The sequence below is a fragment of the Gymnoscopelus microlampas genome (assembly GCF_963454915.1).
Source record: "Gymnoscopelus microlampas genome assembly, chromosome: 21".
In the NCBI taxonomy this organism is placed as follows: domain Eukaryota; kingdom Metazoa; phylum Chordata; class Actinopteri; order Myctophiformes; family Myctophidae; genus Gymnoscopelus; species Gymnoscopelus microlampas.
The window spans coordinates 11,022,051-11,044,258 of NC_139958.1; the positions used below are offsets into that span (position 1 = coordinate 11,022,051).

Consider the following 22,208-nt stretch of genomic DNA (forward strand, 5'->3'; position numbering starts at 1 on the left):
ACTCACAAAACACATTGAACATCCTGTTAAACCTTCAAATTAAAACCATCTGAGACGTAAACAATGACACATGCTTACTGCGTATGTGCGCGTTCGCACGTGTGGCTAAAGCTCGCTCCTCCGTCTTCACTTGTACACTGAATGTAGCTCTATTGTTGAAGGCTCCTATGCTATCTATCCTTTTCAACACACTTTTAAACTGAGCTGAGTGACTGTCTGTAGGCTATTTACATTTTACTCTGCATGTAATCATGGGTAAACGGGCGGACAACACGTCCATTATTTGACGGGCGGACGCGGCGGTTCTGGTTCGTATTTTGAAAGGATCACGGACAGGGTGAAGGGTGGGTCTACTCTGCAGATCTGATTATTGACGGGCAGCGCGGGTTCTCAACATTGGACCCCTGCAGGACTCTGCTTTAAGTAGGCCTACATTTTGATACCAAAACTTTTGTTCTTTTACTTTACAGATTTTTTTTAATTCCGGACTTTTACTTGTAAAAGAGTATTTCTGTATTACAGTATTGATACTTTTACTTAATACGCAAACCCGCGATGGAGACAATTAATTAATTAACACTACAGCTGTGGTGGTGTTGTTTTGGTTTGAGGCATAACAAACTAAGCCAAAATGACGACGCTAAAATAGAAGTGAGTATAGCCTCACCTCAGCCTATCATTATTATTATAGGACAATCCACAATTATTTATACTGGCATATTTTGGGCTGAACCAGTCATCAGATTGAACTAATTTACCGTCGCATCTGGGAAAAGTATCCGCTGGTTGAAGCTGCTTTGGTCGACCGTCGACGATGTTTTTGTTTGGTTTGCTGTGTTGTGTAGAGTAGTAAAGTATGGTAGGCCTACTGAAAGTAGCAGATCTACAAGCCCAGCGCGCTCTGCTGGACAAAATATATAATAACACCAGCAAAGTGCTTTTTGAGCAAACTTTTTTTTTTTTTTCATATCGGTCATATCGGTGAGAAATTTCACCGATACGATATGATCCGATATAACCAAATAAGGCCATATCGGGTACCGATATATCGGTGACCGATATATCGGTCGGACTCTAGTTATCATACCAAAATATAAACTAGAGACATGTAGGAAGACAAAAATACAAAAACTTTACGGTCACCTTAGGTGGTACCAATTTGTGTTGAATATCAGTGTTGGCCCCTGGACTAATAGCAGTGGCGGACATTTTCTGGTTCCACTTCAAAACAGTCAATGCATTTTTCCCATTGACATTTCCAAAAATATTTATATCAATTTATTTAAGCCTAGAATCAAGCCATCCAGGATCCTGGTGAATCATGACCATAAAATGTTTTTTTCTGTGATTTTTAAAAATGTTATATTTAATTATATGATATACTATATTTATCACATTGGGTGCCAGAGGTATATTAAAATATTATACGTTGAGTGCCTGCATTTCTTCCATCCACTTTTACGTTTCGTGCTGTAGAAACCCCGACGCGGAAGTGCATGTAAACAAAGCGTGCGTGCGAGACGGCGGAGGGTCCCGACTAACGCCTGGAACAATAATATTTCCAACGCGATCCTCCATTGCAGAGTGATCGCCGATCGAAAACGGCTCGTTTCCACCACGTTAAAAAGAAATGGAGATATTAAGCTTTTAGTCAAGGAGTTAACATTGAAAACGCCGACCGGAACGATTTTTGACATGGAGCCTCTTCTTCTCAGAAACTCCTTGGGTGATGTCAAAGTTTTGTTTTAGCGCCCCACGTGGGCCCCTCGTATACAAATAGAATTGGGTCAATAACGGTCCGGACCGTTTATGGCACTCGATGTGTTAATAAATACCCTTTGTTTTGCCGTTTTCACAGAATCAAACGTTTTATGGTCATGATTCACCAGGACCCTGGATGGCTTGATTCTAGGCTTAAAATAATTGATATAAATATTTTTTGAAATGTCAATGGGAAAAAGGCATTGACTATTTTGAAGTGGAACCAGAAAATGGCCCCAACTGCTATGCCCTATGAAGCATCGACTGACACTGAGAAATCGTTCATGTTACTTCCGCCGAATGAATGAATTTTCGCCAGAAACAGACCGTATCAAATATGAGTGACTGACTATCATAAACGACACGGAGCCACCTCCCTGACGATAGCACTGGGAAAAATCTGTATATTTTTGGACCACGATTCTAAGAAAGGAAGAAAAACGAAGAAAGCGACAAGCCTAGTCCTTCTCCCTAGCCCTTTTTCGGACTCTTGGACACTGCTGGGAAAATAGTAGTGATGTGTGAAATGTTATTTGTTATTATGTTATGTGTCCATTATCCGAAAAAATATATATATATATATTGAACTGAACTGAAGATGACCCAATGTTATTCTCCATAGATAAAGAGAGAGTCCATTAATCCATTAACACCGGGAACGCATCTCTGTCTTTGTAATATTTCTTTGGCTATTCAAAAATAGCAGATCTACAAGAGTGCCGCGCCATGAGCTTGTAGATCTGCTATTTCTTTTTTTTTAAATAGTGAACATTTGTGCAAATCATTTTTGTGCAACATTTGTAACCTTTGTACAATCTTGGCTTCTGGGGGTCCCTGGAACGAAACATTTTGAGATGGGGGTCCGTGGCCAAATACATATCTCGAGCGAGAGAGCGAGAGAGATGCTTGGGAGAAGCAGCCCTAGTCCCAGTACTGATGCCTGCTGGTGCTCATTAGTTCAATTAGTATACGGTACCAGGGCAGCCTAGACATGCTCCATTTCCACTGGAGATATCATCTTTGGCAGAGGAAGATATTATAAAAAATAAAAAGAAAGTTGAGCTTTTAAAGATGTTCAGTTCGATGTTGCACATTCTCAAGAGTTACCTTAAAGCTGCAATCCGGAACTTATTTTAACGAATAAAACATTATCATCATAACCAATCAGTAGAGGATGTTAATACAATTTATTACACGGCTTGGTTGAATGCTCGATTCTGATTGGTCAGTCATCGGTCATTATGTCTGGATAATGACCGATGAGCTCTATGACGGACCGCTGTATAATCAGAGACTCAGAGCACCTGCTCGTGCCAACCTGCGCTGCTTGGTTTTATGCTTTATCCAACATGACAGCCATGTAAACAAACAACCAATGTCCTTTACAACTAAACGTTGCTCTCAAGAATGTTTTTGAAAACATTTGAAGTGAGAAGTAGACGATGCAATAACCGAAAAGTGATTATATTTGATCCACTGCAATGCCTTGTTTATCGTGGCTCAACAACGGGGGAAATACCAAAACGCTCACCCCAAAACACAGTCGCCCCGGGGCAAATCCGGCGGCATTACAGGCAAATTGGCGGTATATAAAACGGGGGTGAGTGTGTTTTTTGGTGCGAGTTTTCCGGTTACCTTGTGGAATACTGTCATTTGTTTTCCGAGGCGAACTTGTCCGCCCAGCCCAATACTTATGGAATACTTTCATTGCTGTAAGCAAGGAAATACTTTGTTTTGTTGTTACTTTTGGGTGAATGTATTTATGTATTTATTAAGTAGCCGTGTAATAAGCGGGATAATGCATGGGGAGGTGGTCAATATTGAAATTTAAAGCCCTTCAGGGTGATTATGTAGATAATCACCCTGTCAGGCTTCAAATTTCAATAATGACCACCTCCCCATGCATTATCCCTTGCATAACTAGGATCATAGGTAAACCCTGGTAAACCCTGGGGTCGGGTGGGACAAGTAGGGATGCCTTTCTTGCCCTAGCGGTAGAAGTTTGGGCTTGCGCCATCTTACTCCTTATGCCTAAACTTTTTTGGCATTTTTATTTTATTTTGAAAAGCATTTTAAAATAGTTCAAATAGCCGATCTACAAGCCCATGTTGATGTAGATCGGCTATTTTCAATGTTTTAAAATGTTTTTCAAATAGTAAAAAATACCAAAAAGGTTTAGGCACAAGGGGGTAAGGTGGCGTGCAAGATAGGGCCCTTTGTGGTCTCTAAGGTGCAATCCATAAAAGTTATGGATTGCACCTTTAACGCTCCAGATTTCACTGCTTAGTAAAAGCCTAGAGACTGTTATTCGGGTCTATTACATCATTATTCACCATATAGTCTGCCATTAACAAGACACATATGTGACTTGTTGTTAAATATATTTCCACTAAAACATTAACTTAAACTGCTAGCTTGCTACATTAGATTGTGTACACAATCACAACAACAACAACAACAACCAAAAGCCAATAAGGGTTGCCGTCATAACAACCTTGACAGGTTGCCAGGTCTGGTCCTCACCTCTTCCATCAACACTTATTTGATTGATCATTTTCCTCCAGAAACTGAAACGCGAGAATCAGTTTTTCTATTTAACCCATTGAGACCGGGAACGCATCAGTGTGTCATTTTAAGATTTCTTTGGGCTATTAAAAAATAGCAGATATACAACGAGCTTGTAGATCTGCTATTTTTTTTAAAGCAATTTTTAAAGCAAACATTTGTTACTAAAATCTTTGCTTCTACAAATGTCTTCTAAATCCTCAGAAAAAATGTATGTTGTTATAATATCAGTTTTTCATGTGAAGGACCACAAAATTATATATTTGACCGCGGACCCCCATCTCAAAATGTTGTTCCAGGGACCCCCCCCCCCCCCCCAGAAACAAAGATTTGAGTAAAAAAAAAATCGCTTTAAAATATATACGGTATATTCATAGATATTTGAACAAATGTTCACGATTTTTCTAAAATAGCAGATCTACAAGCTCGTAGCGCGGCACTTGGTGCCGTGCTACGAGCTTGTAGATCTGCTATTTTTGAATAGCCAAAGAAGACTTAAAATGACACACAGATGCCCGGCGGTCTTAATGAGTTAACGAGGAGGTGCCATTATAACAAAAATAATGTAATTATCCCCAAGGCAAGCAGTCTATACTTGGTTGTGCTCCACTGGTCTGAGTAATTCACACACCTCACCTCAACCCTCCTCAACGCCTGGCTGTCTATATACCTCACTGCTGCTCAGTGTGGGGTCCAGGCTAAATGATTGATTGTCAGGGACCATAATGCAGTGATGGAACAAGTACTCACAGTTTTTTATTTAAAGGGATAGTTCACCCCCAAAATGACTTTGTTTTTCCTATATCGATTACTCACCCCATGGAGATTTGAATTCATGGAGATGACTATTTTTTTTATTTTTTTGACGCATTCCTAAGCCAATAATTTGAGGACCGGCGGCGGTGGCTCCGGTAGGAGACACAAAGTGTCAGCTCCTATCGGATACAGTCGCATTTTTTTCCGCCGGTCATCATCAAATTAATTTGGTATTTACTTTAGTTGAGTGCGTCCATTTTCCAATACTATATATACAGTACTTCAACACCACGACATCTCAGAGGCAGATATTGTACTTTTTACTCCACTACAATGATGTGTTACTTGTAACTAAAGCATACTAACCAAACATACATTAACCAATTAAGACCTATTTTATACCTTCTTCAATTTGAAACTAGCTGATCTACACGTTCGAATACGTTTTACTTTGGTACTGTAGTGTAAGTATATGCCACTGTTGTATTTTTACTTAAAGTTGTTCTGTGCAAATTTCCAAAAAACGACTTTTAGCAGCCTCTGCTGGTCATTACCGTCACTGCAGGCCGTTCGTTTATCCTCTGTTACCCAGAATTTCATTCGTTTCCACCGGAAGACGGAAGTGTTTCAAAAAGCGTTCTTTTAATTGTTTTATACGATCTGTGGATCGTTTCTCTTAGCCAGTGGAGCTTTAGTTACCGTGAGCTGTGTTTTCTTTTTCTGTTTTTTTTCGTTCTTCAAATCATACAATCTCTTAAAATCAGCGTGAGTTTCCTTTTGTTATTAGCGCGGTAGTTCCTGGCCAAACAGGAAACCGGCGCGGTAGTTCCTGGCCAAACAGGAACCCCGTGGATTTCCGCTTCCATTTCCGGCCAGATTACGTCATTTTCGAGGGAACGTCATGCTCGACGGCGTTCAATAGAAAATATATAAATAAAAGGCTTTCGGGGGTGAAATTCTTGGAGTGGGTGTTGTGAAACAAAAGATATACAATTTAACTTTAGTTTTACTGAAAACGTTACCTAGTATTACTTTAAGTAAAATTTTGAATACAAGATCTTTACTTGCAACAAAGTATTTTAACATAGCGTTATTGCTACTTTTATTCTTATTTTAAGTAAATATGAGTACTTCTTAGTTCTTCCACCACTGACTGCATGTTAAGGGAAATAGGGAGTGATGGATTGCTTGTGAGGAGTAAACTAAAAGCTAAACGTGAACATTTCGATAACGTGTCAAATAACGCATTGAAACCGGGAAAACACAATTTTTAGATTTTAGCGTTGGCTATTCAAAAATAGCAGATATGCAAGCTCGCAGGGGGGGCATCCTTGACATGAAAAAAGGTTACGCACCACTGATATAGCAACCAAACAACATGTATGTGAACGCAGACCCCCCCATCTCAAAATATGCTGTTCCAGGGACGCCCTGCAAAGATTTGAGTTACAAATGGTCGCTTTAAAAATATATATATATTCAAGTATTTGCAAAGATTTACACCATTTAAAAAAAATAATAGCCAAAGCAATCTTAAAATGACACAGATGCGTTCCCGGTCTTAATGGGTTACTGGGATAAATGTTTCCAATGTTTTTAGAGTAGTACAGCCTCTCTCCTTATCACCTCTAGTCTGGTCAGCACGAAGGACACAGTTCAGCTGAGGATGCACCGTATGAACGCACACGGCATAGACCTGTATGAGCTTTTGATTTATGGCAACGTTGAGCCAACTCCAACAGAGATAGCAGGGATCAGGGTGTGCAGGTCGAGTTAACCCATTAGGACCTGAGGCGATTCTTAAAAACGTTTTCTAAATCTTAAATCCATTTTTTCCCCAGAGATTTTTCAAAAATAGCAGATCTACAAGCTCATAGCGCGGCACTCGGTGCCGCGCTATGAGCTTGTAAATCTGCTATTTTTGAATAGCCAAAGAAATGTAAAAATGACACACAGAAGCGTTCCCGGTCTTAATGGGTTAAGCATGAGTCATTTCCACATTATTAATGTTGTTTACACCCTGCCACAGCTCTGTCCCACATCTTTGAACTCTTATGATGAAAACTGTCGGTATGGTAACTAGATCAAAATATAATCTATTTTGATTACGGCGCGTTCACACCAGATGTGACATTTTCATTTATTCCCCCTACATATTGATTGATTGATTGATTGATTGCATACTTTATTAACAGTTTGTGAAAAGTACAGAGGTACAGTTATGCATACACACACTGGCTGTCACTTTGTTCGCGTTGGCAGAAATCGCTTGAGTTGAATTTGCGCTAAATACACAACTCATGCTATTCATGTCGCTCTCTGGGGGGCAAACGGTTATTAATATTTATTGATGGTGAGTCTTTAAATTGACCCCTAGCATCTGTTTTACGTTAGATGGCGCCGTTCGCTAAACTATGAGTTTGACTCCCAGGGAAGCAAAGAAGCAGCAAATCACGTGATCGCAAAAAAAACAGCCGCGCTCACTCCCATGTTAATGGATTTGGAAAAATTGCCTTTTCTCTGCTATCTGTTGCTTTTTGGCAAAAAAAAACCTACATACAACTGCTAATAACTATGGAACGGATGATCGCGGCGGCACGCTTATTCCCCCTCGATTCTACGAGACTCGGATACGTCTTTTAAAGCGATCGGGGGATCGATCATACTGGAGATAAATATTCTATGACTTTTCAAAGGTCAGTGAAAACACTCGAAAATCGCCGGCAGTGTCTTAAAGGTAGGGTAAGTGATATTTTTTGGTTAAAACAAAACATATTTTGTTAAAAGGTTAAAGCACTATATTCTGATAGTAATCATTGCTATAGAGTGTTTGTTCAGTAACAGGAGTCTCCCCGTCTCTCCAGCTCTTTAATAAACAGAAAATACATTTTCCGGTATATAGGTGTCAAAATCTCAGCCAATCAGGAGAAAGTACCCATTTTTAAGTGTTCCAGTTCCAATTTTGCCTGCTCATTTCTTAGTGTCATCACTTCCAATTTCACTTGTTTAATCTATATCCTGATTGAGTTCTCTGTCCTGATTGGATAAAATTGGAAATGAAACTGAAACGAAATGCATTTTCTGTTTTATAAAGAGCTGGAGAGACAAGGAGACTCCTTTTACTGAACAAACACTCTATAGCAATGAGTACTATCAGAATATAGAGCTATGTAACACTTATTTTAACCAAAGAAAATCACTTACCCTACCTTTAAGCAAACAATGTTTTATTTCTGCCAGTCAAAGAGTCAACACTGAATTGCGTCACTCAAGAAAATTGCGTCGCATCCGGTGGCGAAGGCAGCTATACTTCACTGCAGCCTAAACAGAAGGGCAACGTTCAAGGCTTATACATGTAAGAGCCAATAATCCATTACCTGCTGTATAGCAGCTGAAAAGCTGATAGAAATACCAATACCTAACGGTCACTGATATGTAATTCACAGGCAGAACAACTTAGCATTCTATCAGCGGGGATGGCATGGGGGTCATGGGAGAGCTGGAATTATGGTGTGAATATCAATTCACACCATAATTCACACACGGACAGACGCGCTATACTGATGGACACTGACGCACACAAACCGACAAAACATGCATACAAACACAATGTATGCACACAGGGACGTGCACAGATAGACTCTAGGTGGTGCTAGAGCACCTGCCCTTTGCCCTCTTGACCAGAAGTGCCCTTTTTTCAGTTTACAGCAGGGGTCTTCAAAAGGGGGTCCGGGACCCCTAGGGGGTCCTCAGAGTTACTACAGGGGGTCCGCCAAATCTTTATGTGATATGATTTTTCTTTTTACCATAACCACTCGAAACCTAGCATCCCTTTTCTGAGGAGAACTTTAGCCAAAAATAGCAGATCTACAAGCCCACAACGCCTCACACTGCGAGGCGTTGTGGGCTTGTAGATCGGCTATTTTTGGCAAAGAGGTATAGGTGTAGAGGGAATAAAGAGCAGACCAAGTAAACAAAAAAAAGTATAATTTACTTGAGCACCTGCCCCTCAAAATGTCTGTGCACGCCACTGTATGTACAGCACATGACGTGTGGGTTCAGACACAAGCACACGCATGCACGCACGTGCATACCGGTCAAATAATTTGCATGATCAAAATGCATGCCAATACATCATTAAGATGCATGGCATGGATGAGTCAGTGTATGTGAATGTATTGCCTTGGAGATTGTTTTGTTCTATTCTCATCTAGCACTCATTTGGAATAAATGTTTTGCCCTCCTGACCCTCAGCGTTAACAGACTTGTTTACTTCTCATTGAATCGTTATGCGTCAAACTTACTTAGTCTATTTATTTAAATATACTGCATATGTATTTCTTTATGCACAATGCTCTCCGAGTGAGTGTGTGTGTGTGTGTGTGTGTGTGTGTGTGTGTGTGTGTGTGTGTGTGTGTGTGTGTGTGTGTGTGTGTGTGTGTGTGTGTGTGTGTGTGCGCGCGCGCGCACGCACGTGCATGTGTGCGTTACTCAAAATACTGTACTTAAGTACAATTTAGAGGCATTTTTTACTTTACTGGAGTATTTTCAATACTTTTACTTCTACTCCACTACATCTCAGAGGCAAATATTATACTTTTACTCCACTGCAATTATTTGCAACCTTTAGTTACTAGTTACTTTGTAGATTTGGATTATTATTACCAAACATACATTAATCACTTCAGCCATTTGAAAAATAGCAGATCTACAAGCTCACAATGCCTCGCATGCAACGTATTGTGGGCTTGTAGATCGGCTATTTTCAAAAAGATTTGTAAACTTGTGAAATGGGACATTCTGCATAATGGGTACTTTCTACTTTTGGTACTTTAAGTAGCCTACATTCTGACACCAACACTTTTGTACTTTTACTCAAGTAAATTTTTAATTCCGGACTTTTACTTGCAACATGATTTATGTATTTCTACATTGCAGTATTGATACTTTCACTTAAGTAACATTTGAGACACTTTGGTGTGTGTGTGTGTGTGTGTGTGTGCGTGTGTGCGTGTGTGCGTGTGCGCGTGTGCGCGTGTGTGTGTGTGTGCGCGCGTGCGCGTCACTCTAGTCTGTGACTCACCTGCAGCCACCCAGGCCAAGCGAGTGGAAGCCGGCCTGACACATGTCACACTTGTCCCCTGTCACGCCCGGCCGACACGCGCACCTCCCCCCCGCGTCACACTGCGCGCTGGAGGAGCCTGAGGCGGTACGGCGGGTTGATGGATGGCAGAGCGAGGAGGTGGCAGTGTGGAGATGTAAGGAGGAGTAGATTCACATGAGGAGACACACAGTTGAAATGAATCACATAGAGAAGATGAAAGACACTCGCTGACAAGAAATACTCCAATTCAAAAAAGTTAAAAGTACACATTTGCAGAAATACACGTACACTTCTACTCCACATAGAGGACATTTACAAGCTCACACATCTGCTTTACACGAATAAAAGATCTACACGCTGGTAGCGTGTAGATCTGCTATTTTCCTAAATATTTTGAAAAATTATGAAAACTTTTACTTATGGTGTATATTTTCATACTAATATTTTTGTTCAGGAAATACAGGACTTTTTACTTGTAACAAAGTATTTGTATGTGGTATTGCTACTTTTACAGTACTTATCCAATTGGTTTAGAACAGTGCTTCTCAAAAATAGCAGATATACAAGCTCACAGAGCATCACTTCGTGCCGCACTAAAAAATAAAATAAAATGTTGGCAAATTTTGATTCACTTTTAACACAAGTCAGTTCTGTGGGGTCCCTGGCATAAAACATCCGCGCCAGGCTTGGAAGGGCGGAATTGCCTGGCAGCCATTATAGTGTTGTTCACTAACTCATACAGGTGTGGTTAATGGAGGGAAAAAACAAAAAAGATCGGGATAGAGAGGAAAGAGCTACTGCAGCCTTTGATCAGCTTAACAACTGCAACAGCTGAACAAAAGTCACTTCAAACTCTATACAAAGGACAGCACAATGCCTATAGGAAGGGTGGTTGCATGCGTGCGTGCGTCTGTGCGTGCGTGCGTCTCCACATAAGTGAGAGTAACTCACAATAGAGATGTGGTAAACGTAACAGACATTTGATGGATGTCGTTTTACTTCGACGTCTAATACTTATCTTAGGATTGCGAGACTGTGAATAAGTGATGATAAATGAGTTCATTAGGATTAATAGCATCATGCCCATTACTGATGGCATGCCTGCCTTGTATTTAATGTCTTAGTTTTGAACTTGTTTGCAATGTTTTTTAAATGGGAACATCGCCTTGTTCTCAATCAATGTCTGCATTCTATGGTCATGCAGTCAAATCATGTTAACACGGTCTGTCGTGTTGAAAAGTGACGCGAAAAGGGCCATCCAGTTGCTCAACATTGTTTTCCTCATGCAGGATGGCTGGGGGCCTATAATTGGCTGAGACAGAGGGGGAAGAGAGAATTCGTTTTGCTCCATGTGATAAACGGTTCCGTCCACCACGGCTTGCCAACTCTGGCGGCGGCGTGCTCGCCGACGCACAAGGCCACCGTCCTGCTCACCGCCTCAGCCGTCTCGTGAGCCTCAAGGCGCCATCGGCCTCGTTGTCGACTCCCACCCGGCCCCCATGTCTACGTACATTTAGAAGTGTCCCTGAGCAAGACACTTAACCCCTATGACAGCACGCTGTGAGCTTGTAGATCGGTTATTTTTGGCAAGGGGATCTGGTATAGACAGAAAAAAACGGTCCAAGTACATACTACAGGGGGGCCACCAAATCTTTAAAGGATCTTGATAAAAATACAAAAAACATTATCAGCCACTTGAACTCTAGCATCGCTATTCTGGGGGTAACATTTGCCAAAAATAGCCGATCTACAAGCTCACAACGCACCGCACTGCAATGCGTTGTGAGCTTGTAGATCGCAGATCTACAAGCTCTTGGTCTGCTCTTGTAGAGCAGACCAAGTACACAGCCAAAGGTCAAGTTATGTCTGAAAATACACAGACATAACATGCTTCATCCAACACTGATGGATGAAGCATGTATATTAAGTATCTATGAAATCTATGAAATATCATTAATCATGTTTCATCTTTCTCTCTCATCTCTCTCTCTCTCTCTAAGGGATTCTTGGCCTGGAAAAAAACGTTGAAGACCCCTGGCCTATAACCTAATATATTGTACCGTTGCTGTTGCAGAGGCAGGCCAGGCAGGGGTCCTGTGGCGACGCTCTGTAGTGGTCTTCTCTGCAGCGCTCGCAGTGGGCTCCGTCCGTGTTGTCCCTGCAGTTCACACAACGGCCACCGCTGCCCGTGCTCCTGTACTGCTCCATGTCCAACACGCACTCCTCTGATCTGCTGCTGCAGTTGCATTCTGGGGAAAAAAACACAAAAGGTAGAGAGCCTCATGTATTAATGTATGGCCTATAATATACTCAAACATGAAACTCCATACACACCATCCATCCCCACCATGCCCAACTGTGAGACATACATGTACAGTAGATCACAGTGGGTAGGGAGGGACCCATGCATGTTCGGATCGTGGACCAATTTGTATGGGTTGCGAGTAAATATCTCCTTGTAACCATCCAAATCCATACAAATAACTCAGTGATTTTAATGACGACATTATTTTTTAAACCTGTGATCATGCTGAAAGTTGACTAAACAAACGGAACATCAAACGGAGCAAACATTCCATACACACGCATTGAAAATGGAAGGTCTACAAGCTTGTAGATCGGCTATTTTGTCCCCACTTTCGTATAGGTTGGCTTATTTACTTATAAATCAGCGTGACATACATCAGGCTATAAGTAAGAGGAGAGAGAAGAGAATCAAGGAGAGAGAGAGAGAGAGAGAGAGAGAGGGAGAGAATAAATTGCCGCTATTTGCCGCCAAGGTTTTACACCAAGCAAGTGAATGCAAAACTGCTGAATTGAAATACTGCTGTCAACTTTCAAAAGTTTATACCAAGCTAACATTCCTATATGGATGTATAACTGTTTCTGACAGAAAATGTACACTTTTATTTATAGTTATAGTTTTGCTTTGGTCGATGTAAGCGTATGTTTTCTCATGCCAATAAAGCTCCTTTGAATTGAGAGCAAGAGCGCGAGAGAGAGCGAGAGCGAGAGAGCGAGACAGACAGACAGACAGAGAATGAGAGAGAGAGGTGGGGAGGGGTATAAACAATGAGAAAATGAACTAGAGAGCGAGAGACAGAGAAATGAAAGAGACAGAAATAGACGGAGAGAAGAGGGAGGGGGGGAGAGGGAGGGGGGGGGGTTACATGCACTGTATATGAGAGATTATGTGTTCTGGGATTGGATCATAATTTAGGGGCTTGTTGCTTATAATCTCATTTCACAGAGGCCTCTAATGAGGAGCCAATCGGCTGTCAGGGGGCACTTAGATAACAGTAATACATGTTTATCCCATTGAAACCGGGAAAAGCATCCGTGTGGTCGTTTTTTAAGATTTTTGCGTTGGCTACTGAGGACCCCCCTTTAGGGGTTCCCAAGTAGGGTTGCCAGATCTTCCCCGCGAGATTTTGTTTGAAAATGGCCGATCAACAAGCTCACAACGCGTCACAACGCATCGCATCGCAACGCGTGTGCTTCTTTTGGGCTGGTTTTCCTAGACCTGGTTGCTTGTTTCTCTCACAGTATCTGGCAACGCTGGTCCCCAAACCCCCAGTTTGTGGAACCACTGCCCTAGGGGGTCCCCAGAGAGGGTCCTACAGGCGGGCCACCAAATCTTTACAGGATCTTGATAGGAACTTCAACAGAAGTTGATCGACAGATCCGATCTACATTCAAAAATGTTTCATAAATAGCATATCTGCTATTTATGTACATTTTTGAAAACTGATTTACAACGTTTCGATTCTCAAACTTTTTCACGTCAAGGACCCCCAAAATGAGATGTATTTGGCCGTGGACCCCCATCTCAAATATTTTATTCCCCCCAGATGGAAAGATTTGAGTTACAAATGTTCGCTTAAAAATATATATATATTCAAAAGGTTTGCACAAATTTTCAAGATTTTTCAAAAAAATTGCAGATCTACAAGCTCAAGCTCATTTTTGAATAGCCAAAGCATAAAAAGGTTAAAAAAGTTATTGTGATGCTATATTAACACATTTGACCCCTGAGAACCAATGATTTTAGAAGGCGTTTTGTAGAAAAAGGGCCACATCAGGTCTTAATGGCTTAAACAAGAGGAAATTACTCAGCCCGATAACACACACACACACACACACACACACACACACACACACACACACACACACACACACACACACACACACACACACACACACACACACACACACACACACACACACACACACACACACACACACACACACACACACACACACACACACACACACACACACACACTACCCTCATGCCCCTTTCACATCAAATCCCTCCTTTACCCTACGGGGGGGATTTAGGGGGGCGATTTGCCCATTTTATTACGAAATCAAAGCTCTCTCCGTTGAGTGGGCAATAAATAAACATACAGTATATGAATATCGCTCCCTGTTGTTGCCGGGGAAATATGTGTGAGTGAACGCTCATGCGTTTTATTACTACATGTGAAGAGAGAGAGAGAGAGAGAACCATCATTAGTCGCCCTTGGACAAAAATATGAGCATAACGTTCATACTCATTGATTGATTAGCATACAAATGGATTTGAAAAGAAGAGAGGGGGGGGAAAAAGTGTGTCGCAAGTGTTTTCTCATTCAATTCTAACCCATTTAGACTGGGAAAGAATAATTTTTGGATTTTTTTTTGGGCTATTCAAAAATAGCAGATCTAAAAGCTCATAGCGCGTCACCGAGTGCCGCGCTACGAGTTTGTAGATCTGCTATTTTTGAATAGGAAAAATCGTGGGAAAATAATGTGCACATCTTTGGAAGTATAGATTTTTTAAAGCGAACATTTGTAACTCAAATCTTTGCTTCTGGGGGATTCTACAAATGTGTTCTAAATCCTAACAGTTTTTTTGAAAAAACGTATGTTGCTGTAATCAGTGGTTCTCAAACGTTTTTCATGTCAAGGACCCCCAAAATTATATATGTGGCCGCTGACCCCCATCTCAAAATATGTTGTTCCAAGGACCCCCCCAGAAGCAAAGATTTTAATTAAAAATGTTTGCTTTAAAAATATATATATATTTAATGATTTGCACACATTTTTCATAAATAGCAGATCTACAAGCTCATAGTGCGGCACTCGTGCCTATTTTTTGAATAGCCTAAGTATAAGGTAATGGTTAAAGTGGTTACGCACAGATGCGTTCCCGGTTTGAATGGGCTAACAAAGGAACGTTTTGTAGCAATGTGGAGGGAATCACACTGTATTTAATTTGTACCATGAGGACACTTGATATATTGATATGTTCATTGTTTATTACGGATCCCCCATTAGTCCTCACCACAGTGAAGGCCACTCTGGGGTCCACACTTCACAATCAATTTAAAACATAATACAATGGAATTCCACCATTACGCAGTTAAAACAAAACAACAACAATGATTGAAGACTTGGGACTTCACATAACTCCACTGAGATTATATAAATGATTACATAAGCATATTACTCTGTTGGTGGTGGAAAAAAACAAGAAATGATATGCATCCATGTACAAACAAAACACGGTACTGTATATCCAATTACACACAGTTCAAACCTTAAAAAAGTAATTAAACATAACTGCTACTAATCACTGCTTCCTTACATTTCTTTTTTTGTGAATCCTTAGTGTTCATTGTGTATCAGAGAGTGGGGGAAAAAGTTTTCAAATGTTTTACCTAAGTAAAAGTCCGGAATTAAAAATGTACTTGATTAAAAGTACAAAAGTATTGGTATCAAAATGTACTTAAAGTACCAAAAGTAAAAGTACTAAAATGTTTGAAAATAGCAGATCTACAAGTTCACAACGTGTCGCGTAGATCTTGTAGATCTGCTATTTTCAAATAGCCTAGGTATAAAATAGAGCTGAAGTGGTTAATGTATGTTCTATAATGTAATAATGTATATCTGCAAAGTAACTAAAGTTTATTATTTAATTGTAGTGGAGTAAAAGTACAATATTTGCCTCTGAGATGTAGTGGAGTAGAAGTAACAGTATAGACAATTGGAAATACTCCGGTAAAGTTAAAGTACCTCAAAATTGTACTTGTACTTAGTTTCTTTACACCACTGGTGTTCATTGTGTATCAGATGTTATTGATGCCCTAATGGTTGTGTGTTAGCTGTAGAATACAACTCTCGTAGACATATTTATGATTCTGACGTTTTCAATCTACGAGAGTTGTAGGGTTCACCCCCCATGGAGACATGGACTTTCTGCACTATGCCCCTCAGATACTCCAAACATGTACAAATTGAAAATAAAGGTGCTTACCCCCACGCCCCAAATGTTAACTCTCGCTACGCGGTAGTAGTTTAATGTAATAATCCATATCTTTCAATAAAGAAGTGTTTTAATGCCGTCTGTGGCCGATTCTGTCGGAAGTTCCCAATGGGCGGTAGTGACGCGCCCCACCTGGTGAAACCCGAAATTACACTCAATGTAAACAGGAAGTAAACAAGGGTGAAAAAATGGCGTTCGGCCACAGACGCCACTAAAACACTTTTTTATTGAAAGACATGGATTATTACATTAAACTACTACCCCGTAGCGAGAGTTAACATTTGGGGCGTGGGGGGTAAGCACCTTTATTTTCAATTTGTACATGTTTGGAGTGTCTACGGGGTATAGTGCTGGAAGTCCCTGTGTCCGTGGGGGGTGAACCCTACAACTCTCGTAGATTGAAAAGGTCAGAATCATAAATACGTCTACGAGAGTTGTATTCTACAGCTAGTGATGTGTCATATGGAAATTGGTGTCCAAGGAATAGATGTTCAAGAAATACTGTTGGGCAACACTGATAGTTCACTGTAAGTTTACTTATTGAATATTGTGTTTTCACCAGGGTAGTGTGGTCTAATGTTGGTCTTTGATTTTGTTTGCGTGCTATTTTGAGTGTTGAGGCGATATGACTGTCTATATTTTCAAAACTAACTTGGTTTTGCTAAAACTTGGCAGACCCCCAAATGGTTTCATGTACTGGTCTACTAACTACACTACTACACCAAAGCATCGGGAGGCAGAACTTAGTTATTATGCCACACATTCGCACAAACAAAAACAAGCACAAACTTCCAGGGGATTTGAGTTTCGTGCCGACTCTGATTACTTTTAAATCCAGGCAGAGGGGAAAAAAATAAAATAAATCGATGTTCTCGACTGCCTTTTATTTAACCCATTAAGACCTGGAACTGTGTCATTATTTTACACTTTGGGCTGTTCAAAAATAGCAGATATACAGATGTGCCACTTCAAAACTTCACACGTTACTGTTCTTTCCCTGAAAGTGGCCTGAAAATGCATTTTTTTCCTCCCTTTTCTGCCCTTAAAATGCACTGTTTTGCCCCTGAAAAGAAGTTGTCACTACACACCCCCGTTTTTCCCTTCAACAGACATCCATATACATGAGAACAAAAGAATGTGTGTTGAATAAGGTGTCAGACTCATTATGAGGCGAAAGGTGATTTGACCAGTTGCTCAAATTAATTAGCATCATAAAAGCAGTGATCATCAAAATAATTCAGCATTTTAAATGCCCTTCTTTGTCCCTCTTATTGCCCTGGGAATCCCCTGAAAATTTACTGTCTTGGCGATGGCAGGACATGTGAAGTTTTGAAGTGGCACATCTGTACAAGCTCATAGCGCGGCACCGAGTGCCGCGCTACGAGCTTGTAGATCTGCTATTTTTGAAAATTCTTGAAAATGTGTTTTGATGGGGGTCCGCGGCCAAATACATATAATTTTGGGGGTCCTTGACATGAAAAAGATTGAGCACCACTGATATAGAAACATACGTTTTTCAGAATACTGTTGAGATTTAGGAGACACGTAGAATCGGCTTCAGGTCTCAATGGGTTAAAAATAAATCTCAAGCCCTTTCACTTAACCGACACTTGTTACTTCTGATTAAAACAGTGAATTGTTGATTCTGATGGAGCGCTGTGTGTGTTTGTTGGAAAAACAGAGTCCCAGAAGAATTAATAATGCACACAGAATAAAGATTACAGAGAAAAGAGGATTATAGGCCGACTCCAATACATTCAGGGTTGATAAACAGTAAAGTGTTGAGATGGAACACAGAGAGCATGAAGTGTCTTGGATGTAAGCTGTCTGTTCTAGGGGCTGGGGGGGGGGGGGGGGGGGGGGGGGCTCCAGGGTCTGGACTCTTAACACATGCCTTTTTTTTTTTAACCCATTCAATCCGGCAACGCATTCTGTGTAACCACAAAATATCTTTGAATGTTTTTTTTTTTTTCAAGCAGACATTTTTTTTATTCAAATATTTTCTTCTTGGGAGGGGGGGCCCTGGAACAAAATGTTTTAAGATGGGGGTCCACGGCCAAATAAATATAATGTTGGGGGTGGGTTGACATGAACAAGTTTGAGGACCACTGATATTACAGCAACATCGTTTTTTTTTCAGAAACCTGTTAGTATTTAGAAGACATTTGTAGAATCCCCCCAAAGCAAAGATTTGAGTTACAAATGCAAAATTATTAAAAACTTTTCAAACACTTTCGAGATTTTTCATCATGCCGCGCTGCGAGCTTGCACATCTGCTATTTTTGAACATTTTTGAATATACATGTATGTGGTTCTCAAAAATAGCTTGTATATCTGCTATTTTTGAGAACCACTGTTCTAAATCCTAAGAGTTTTTTGAAAAACTTATGTTGCTATATAACTACCCTTCTGCTACCCCCATTAGAACCCATTTAGTTTACCAACAACTGAGCCAAACTTCAAAGGGTCTTTGAAGACGAGAGATTTTGGCATGTTTGTTTTCTCTTTTCTCTTTTTGTTTTTCTAAAACTTTCAGAAGTAGCAAAAAAAACCTCAAGCTCACAACGTGTAACATGGTGAGCTCGCACACTACAGTAGGTTGATCTTCTCCCCCCCGACTATTTCTGAGAATCTTTGAAACATTTGGCAAGTTTAAGTCATTAAAACCAGGAAAAGACAACACTTAGACCATATCACAAGTATTACATATACATGTATACACCGCCGTGTTTGTCAAAGTGGGGTCGGTGGACCCTCCAGGAGTCCTTGGGGGGGGGAGTCCAGGGGGTCCCTAGCAAAAAGTAGTTGATGTAGCATGAGCATCACAATCATTTTAACCACTTTATCCATTTATATGTTGGATAAAGTAAAAAAAAACAGATCTACTACAAGCAGATATATAAGCTCACAGCGCGTCACAATCTACTGTTTTTGATAAATATTGAAAATGTTTGGAAAATGTTGAATATTTTTTGTATTTATTTAACATACATCTTCTCTTCTGGGGTCCCGGACACAAAAGCTTTTCAGATGGGGGTCCGCGGCCAAATACATATCAATTTGGGGGTCCTTGACTGAAGTTCGAGAACCACTGATATACCGTATTATACACAAGTAAGACGCGCGAACGCTGGAAGCGAACGCAGCTCGAAAATATTGTGTATTTACGGACTTTGTGTGTGTGTGTGTGTGTGTGTGTGTGTGTGTGTGTGTGTGTGTGTGTGTGTGTGTGTGTGTGTGTGTGTGTGTGTGTGTGTGTGTGTGTGTGTATGTGTGTGTGTGTTTTGGTTTTGACTGTAGCTGCACTCTGGCGCACTCTGTCGGCCGCACCCAGGCAGTGCACTGCACACAGACACACACACACACACACAAGCCGAGCAGACTTTCATAGTAAGCTCCACTTGGGCGGAGGCGCGCCTTCGGCGCGCCTCCTTCCGCGTTCGCAATAATATTGCCCAGTACCGTTGGCCGTGTTTGTGGGTTCCAAATACCTTCCTGAGACGTTACTATCAAGATTTGACAAGTAAGTGAACAGGTGAAGTGAAGATAGAGGACAGGGACCAACAGCTTATAATCTTTTTCATTTTTTTTATTTTCCCAATTTAGTCGTTATGCCAATTATTGCCGATAGAGGAGGGCGATCTCTGTCGCTGCAACACGTCGTGAGCTTGTAGATCGGCTATTTTCAAAGGATTTTTGGGAATTGTATACATTTGAAAACTTGTGAAACCAACTTGTGAAACCAACATTCTGCGTAACGAGTACTTTCACTTTTGATACTTCAAGTACATTTTGATACCACTTTCACTCAAGTACATTTTTTATTCCGGACTTTTACTTGTAACAGAGTATTGCAGCATTGATACTTTTACTTAAAGTAAAAAATGTGAGTACTTTTATCACTACTGCTGGCAACTCTATGTATATCAGAGGAGACATGTGGTTCGTCTACTCTACGCCCTTCCCAGTGCAACAGTAAGGGTTGGCAGTGACAGGGTCTATACCATTGGTTCTCAAAGTGGGGTCCGGGGACCCCCAGGGGTACTTGAGGGGGTTCTAGGGGGTCCCCAGCTAAATGATGGATAGGAACCAAATGGACCCTTATGGGTCTGTAACTCTGAGAGTGTACAAATGGAACCAAACGGACCCGTTAGGGTCCGTTTGGTTCCATTTGTACACTCTAAGAGTTAAATTGACATTGATTTTACATTATAAATTGTGGTCCCAGAGATAGAAATGCCATTAAATGGGGGTCCGTAGCCTAATGCATGTCAAACTGGGGGTCCTTGAAATTAAAATGGTTGAGAATCACTGCTATAGGGCCATAGAAATCTTCTCTTATGGGGGTCCCTGGCTTATCTTTTCAAATGGGGGTCCGCGGGCTAATAAGTGTCAATTTGGGGGTCCTTGACATGAAAAAGTTTGAGAACCACTGGTCTATACCATAGACTGTAAAAAATATGGACGAAGGGAACTGTCACGTCAGGGACGTGCACAGATAGACGCTAGGTGGTGCTAGAGCACCGGCCCTTTGCCCTCTTGACCAGAAGTGCCCTTTTGAAAAAAAACGTTGTTTTTTTTTTCAGTTTACAGCAGGGGTCTTCAACAGGGGGTCCGGGAGCACTAGGGGGTCCTCAGAGTTACAACAGGGGGTCCGCCAATTATTTATGTGATATGATTTTTCTTTTTACCATAACCACTCGAAACCTAGCATCCCTTTTCTGAGTTGAACTTTAGCCAAAAATAGCAGATCTACAAGCCCACAACGCCTCACGCTGTGAGGCGTTGTGGGCTTGTAGATCTGCTATTTTTGGCAAAGAGGTATAGGTGTAGAGGGAAAAAAGAGCAGACCAAGTCAACAAAAAAAAGTATAATTTACTTGAGCACCTGCCCCTCAAAATGTCTGTGCGCCACAAAACGCCACTGTGTCACGTGACCCATTGGTTTCTACAGACCGGTTTTGAAGACACTTTTTCGGCGAATTCAAAATCCGCCATCTTGGAAAGAAACCGGAAACGACCTGTCCGTCAGTCTAGCCCACTAGCTTCACTTCAATGTCAAATCTTGATAGTAACGTCTCACGCAGGTATTTGGAAAAGGCCCAATTTGCTGCAGCAAACAAAAAATCAATATGCCCTGAAACACTGCCCAAGAAGACATAATGAAAGGTGAAAGGCATTTGAATGTTTTAATGCCCTGCCAAAAGAACTTAGGCTGGGGGCAATCGGTCACATTTAAAAATCACCCGTTAATTAACAATTCAACAAAACAGATTCCACTCAATTAGTGATTTTAGTGGTTAAATATAAGCATGAAGGGGCGGCCATAGCTGAGTGGTTAGTGAGCCCGCCTAGGGAGCCAGAGGCCCTGGTTGCCCCAGGTTCGATTCCAGGCCATGTCAGCATATGTGTCGATGATATGAAATTTGTCCCTGAGCAAGACTCTTAACCCCTAATTGCTCACAGGTTCTCATTGGAAACAAGACCGCAAGGACTTTCATGAACGACCTGTTAAAAGGAATTATCCTTTATGAAGACATCGCACCAAAACTGAATAAATGTATGAAATAATATTGCAGTGTTGTGAATGTGAATTAAAGGTAGGGTAAGTGATATTTTTGGGTTTAAAAAAAAGTATTTTGTTAAAAGGTTAAAGCACTATATTCTGATAGTAATCATTGCTATAGAGTGTTTGTTCAGTAACAGGAGTCTC

At 41.0% G+C, this 22,208-nt stretch overlaps 1 protein-coding gene across 2 annotated transcripts in view; it reads right to left on the reverse strand.

The window, feature by feature from the left end:
• lamc3 (laminin, gamma 3) overlaps positions 1–22,208 on the reverse strand; it is a gene marked incomplete at its 3' end in the record, with an annotated part of 244,086 nt that overhangs the window by 147,021 nt on the left and 74,857 nt on the right. For both annotated transcript variants that reach the window (XM_084046138.1, XM_084046137.1), the window contains exons 5-6: positions 12,247–12,435; positions 10,166–10,283 (exon numbers count right to left, since the gene is read on the reverse strand). In XM_084046138.1, the coding sequence (XP_083902264.1) occupies positions 10,166–10,283; positions 12,247–12,435 (307 nt within the window). The remainder of the gene's footprint in view (positions 1–10,165; positions 10,284–12,246; positions 12,436–22,208) is intronic.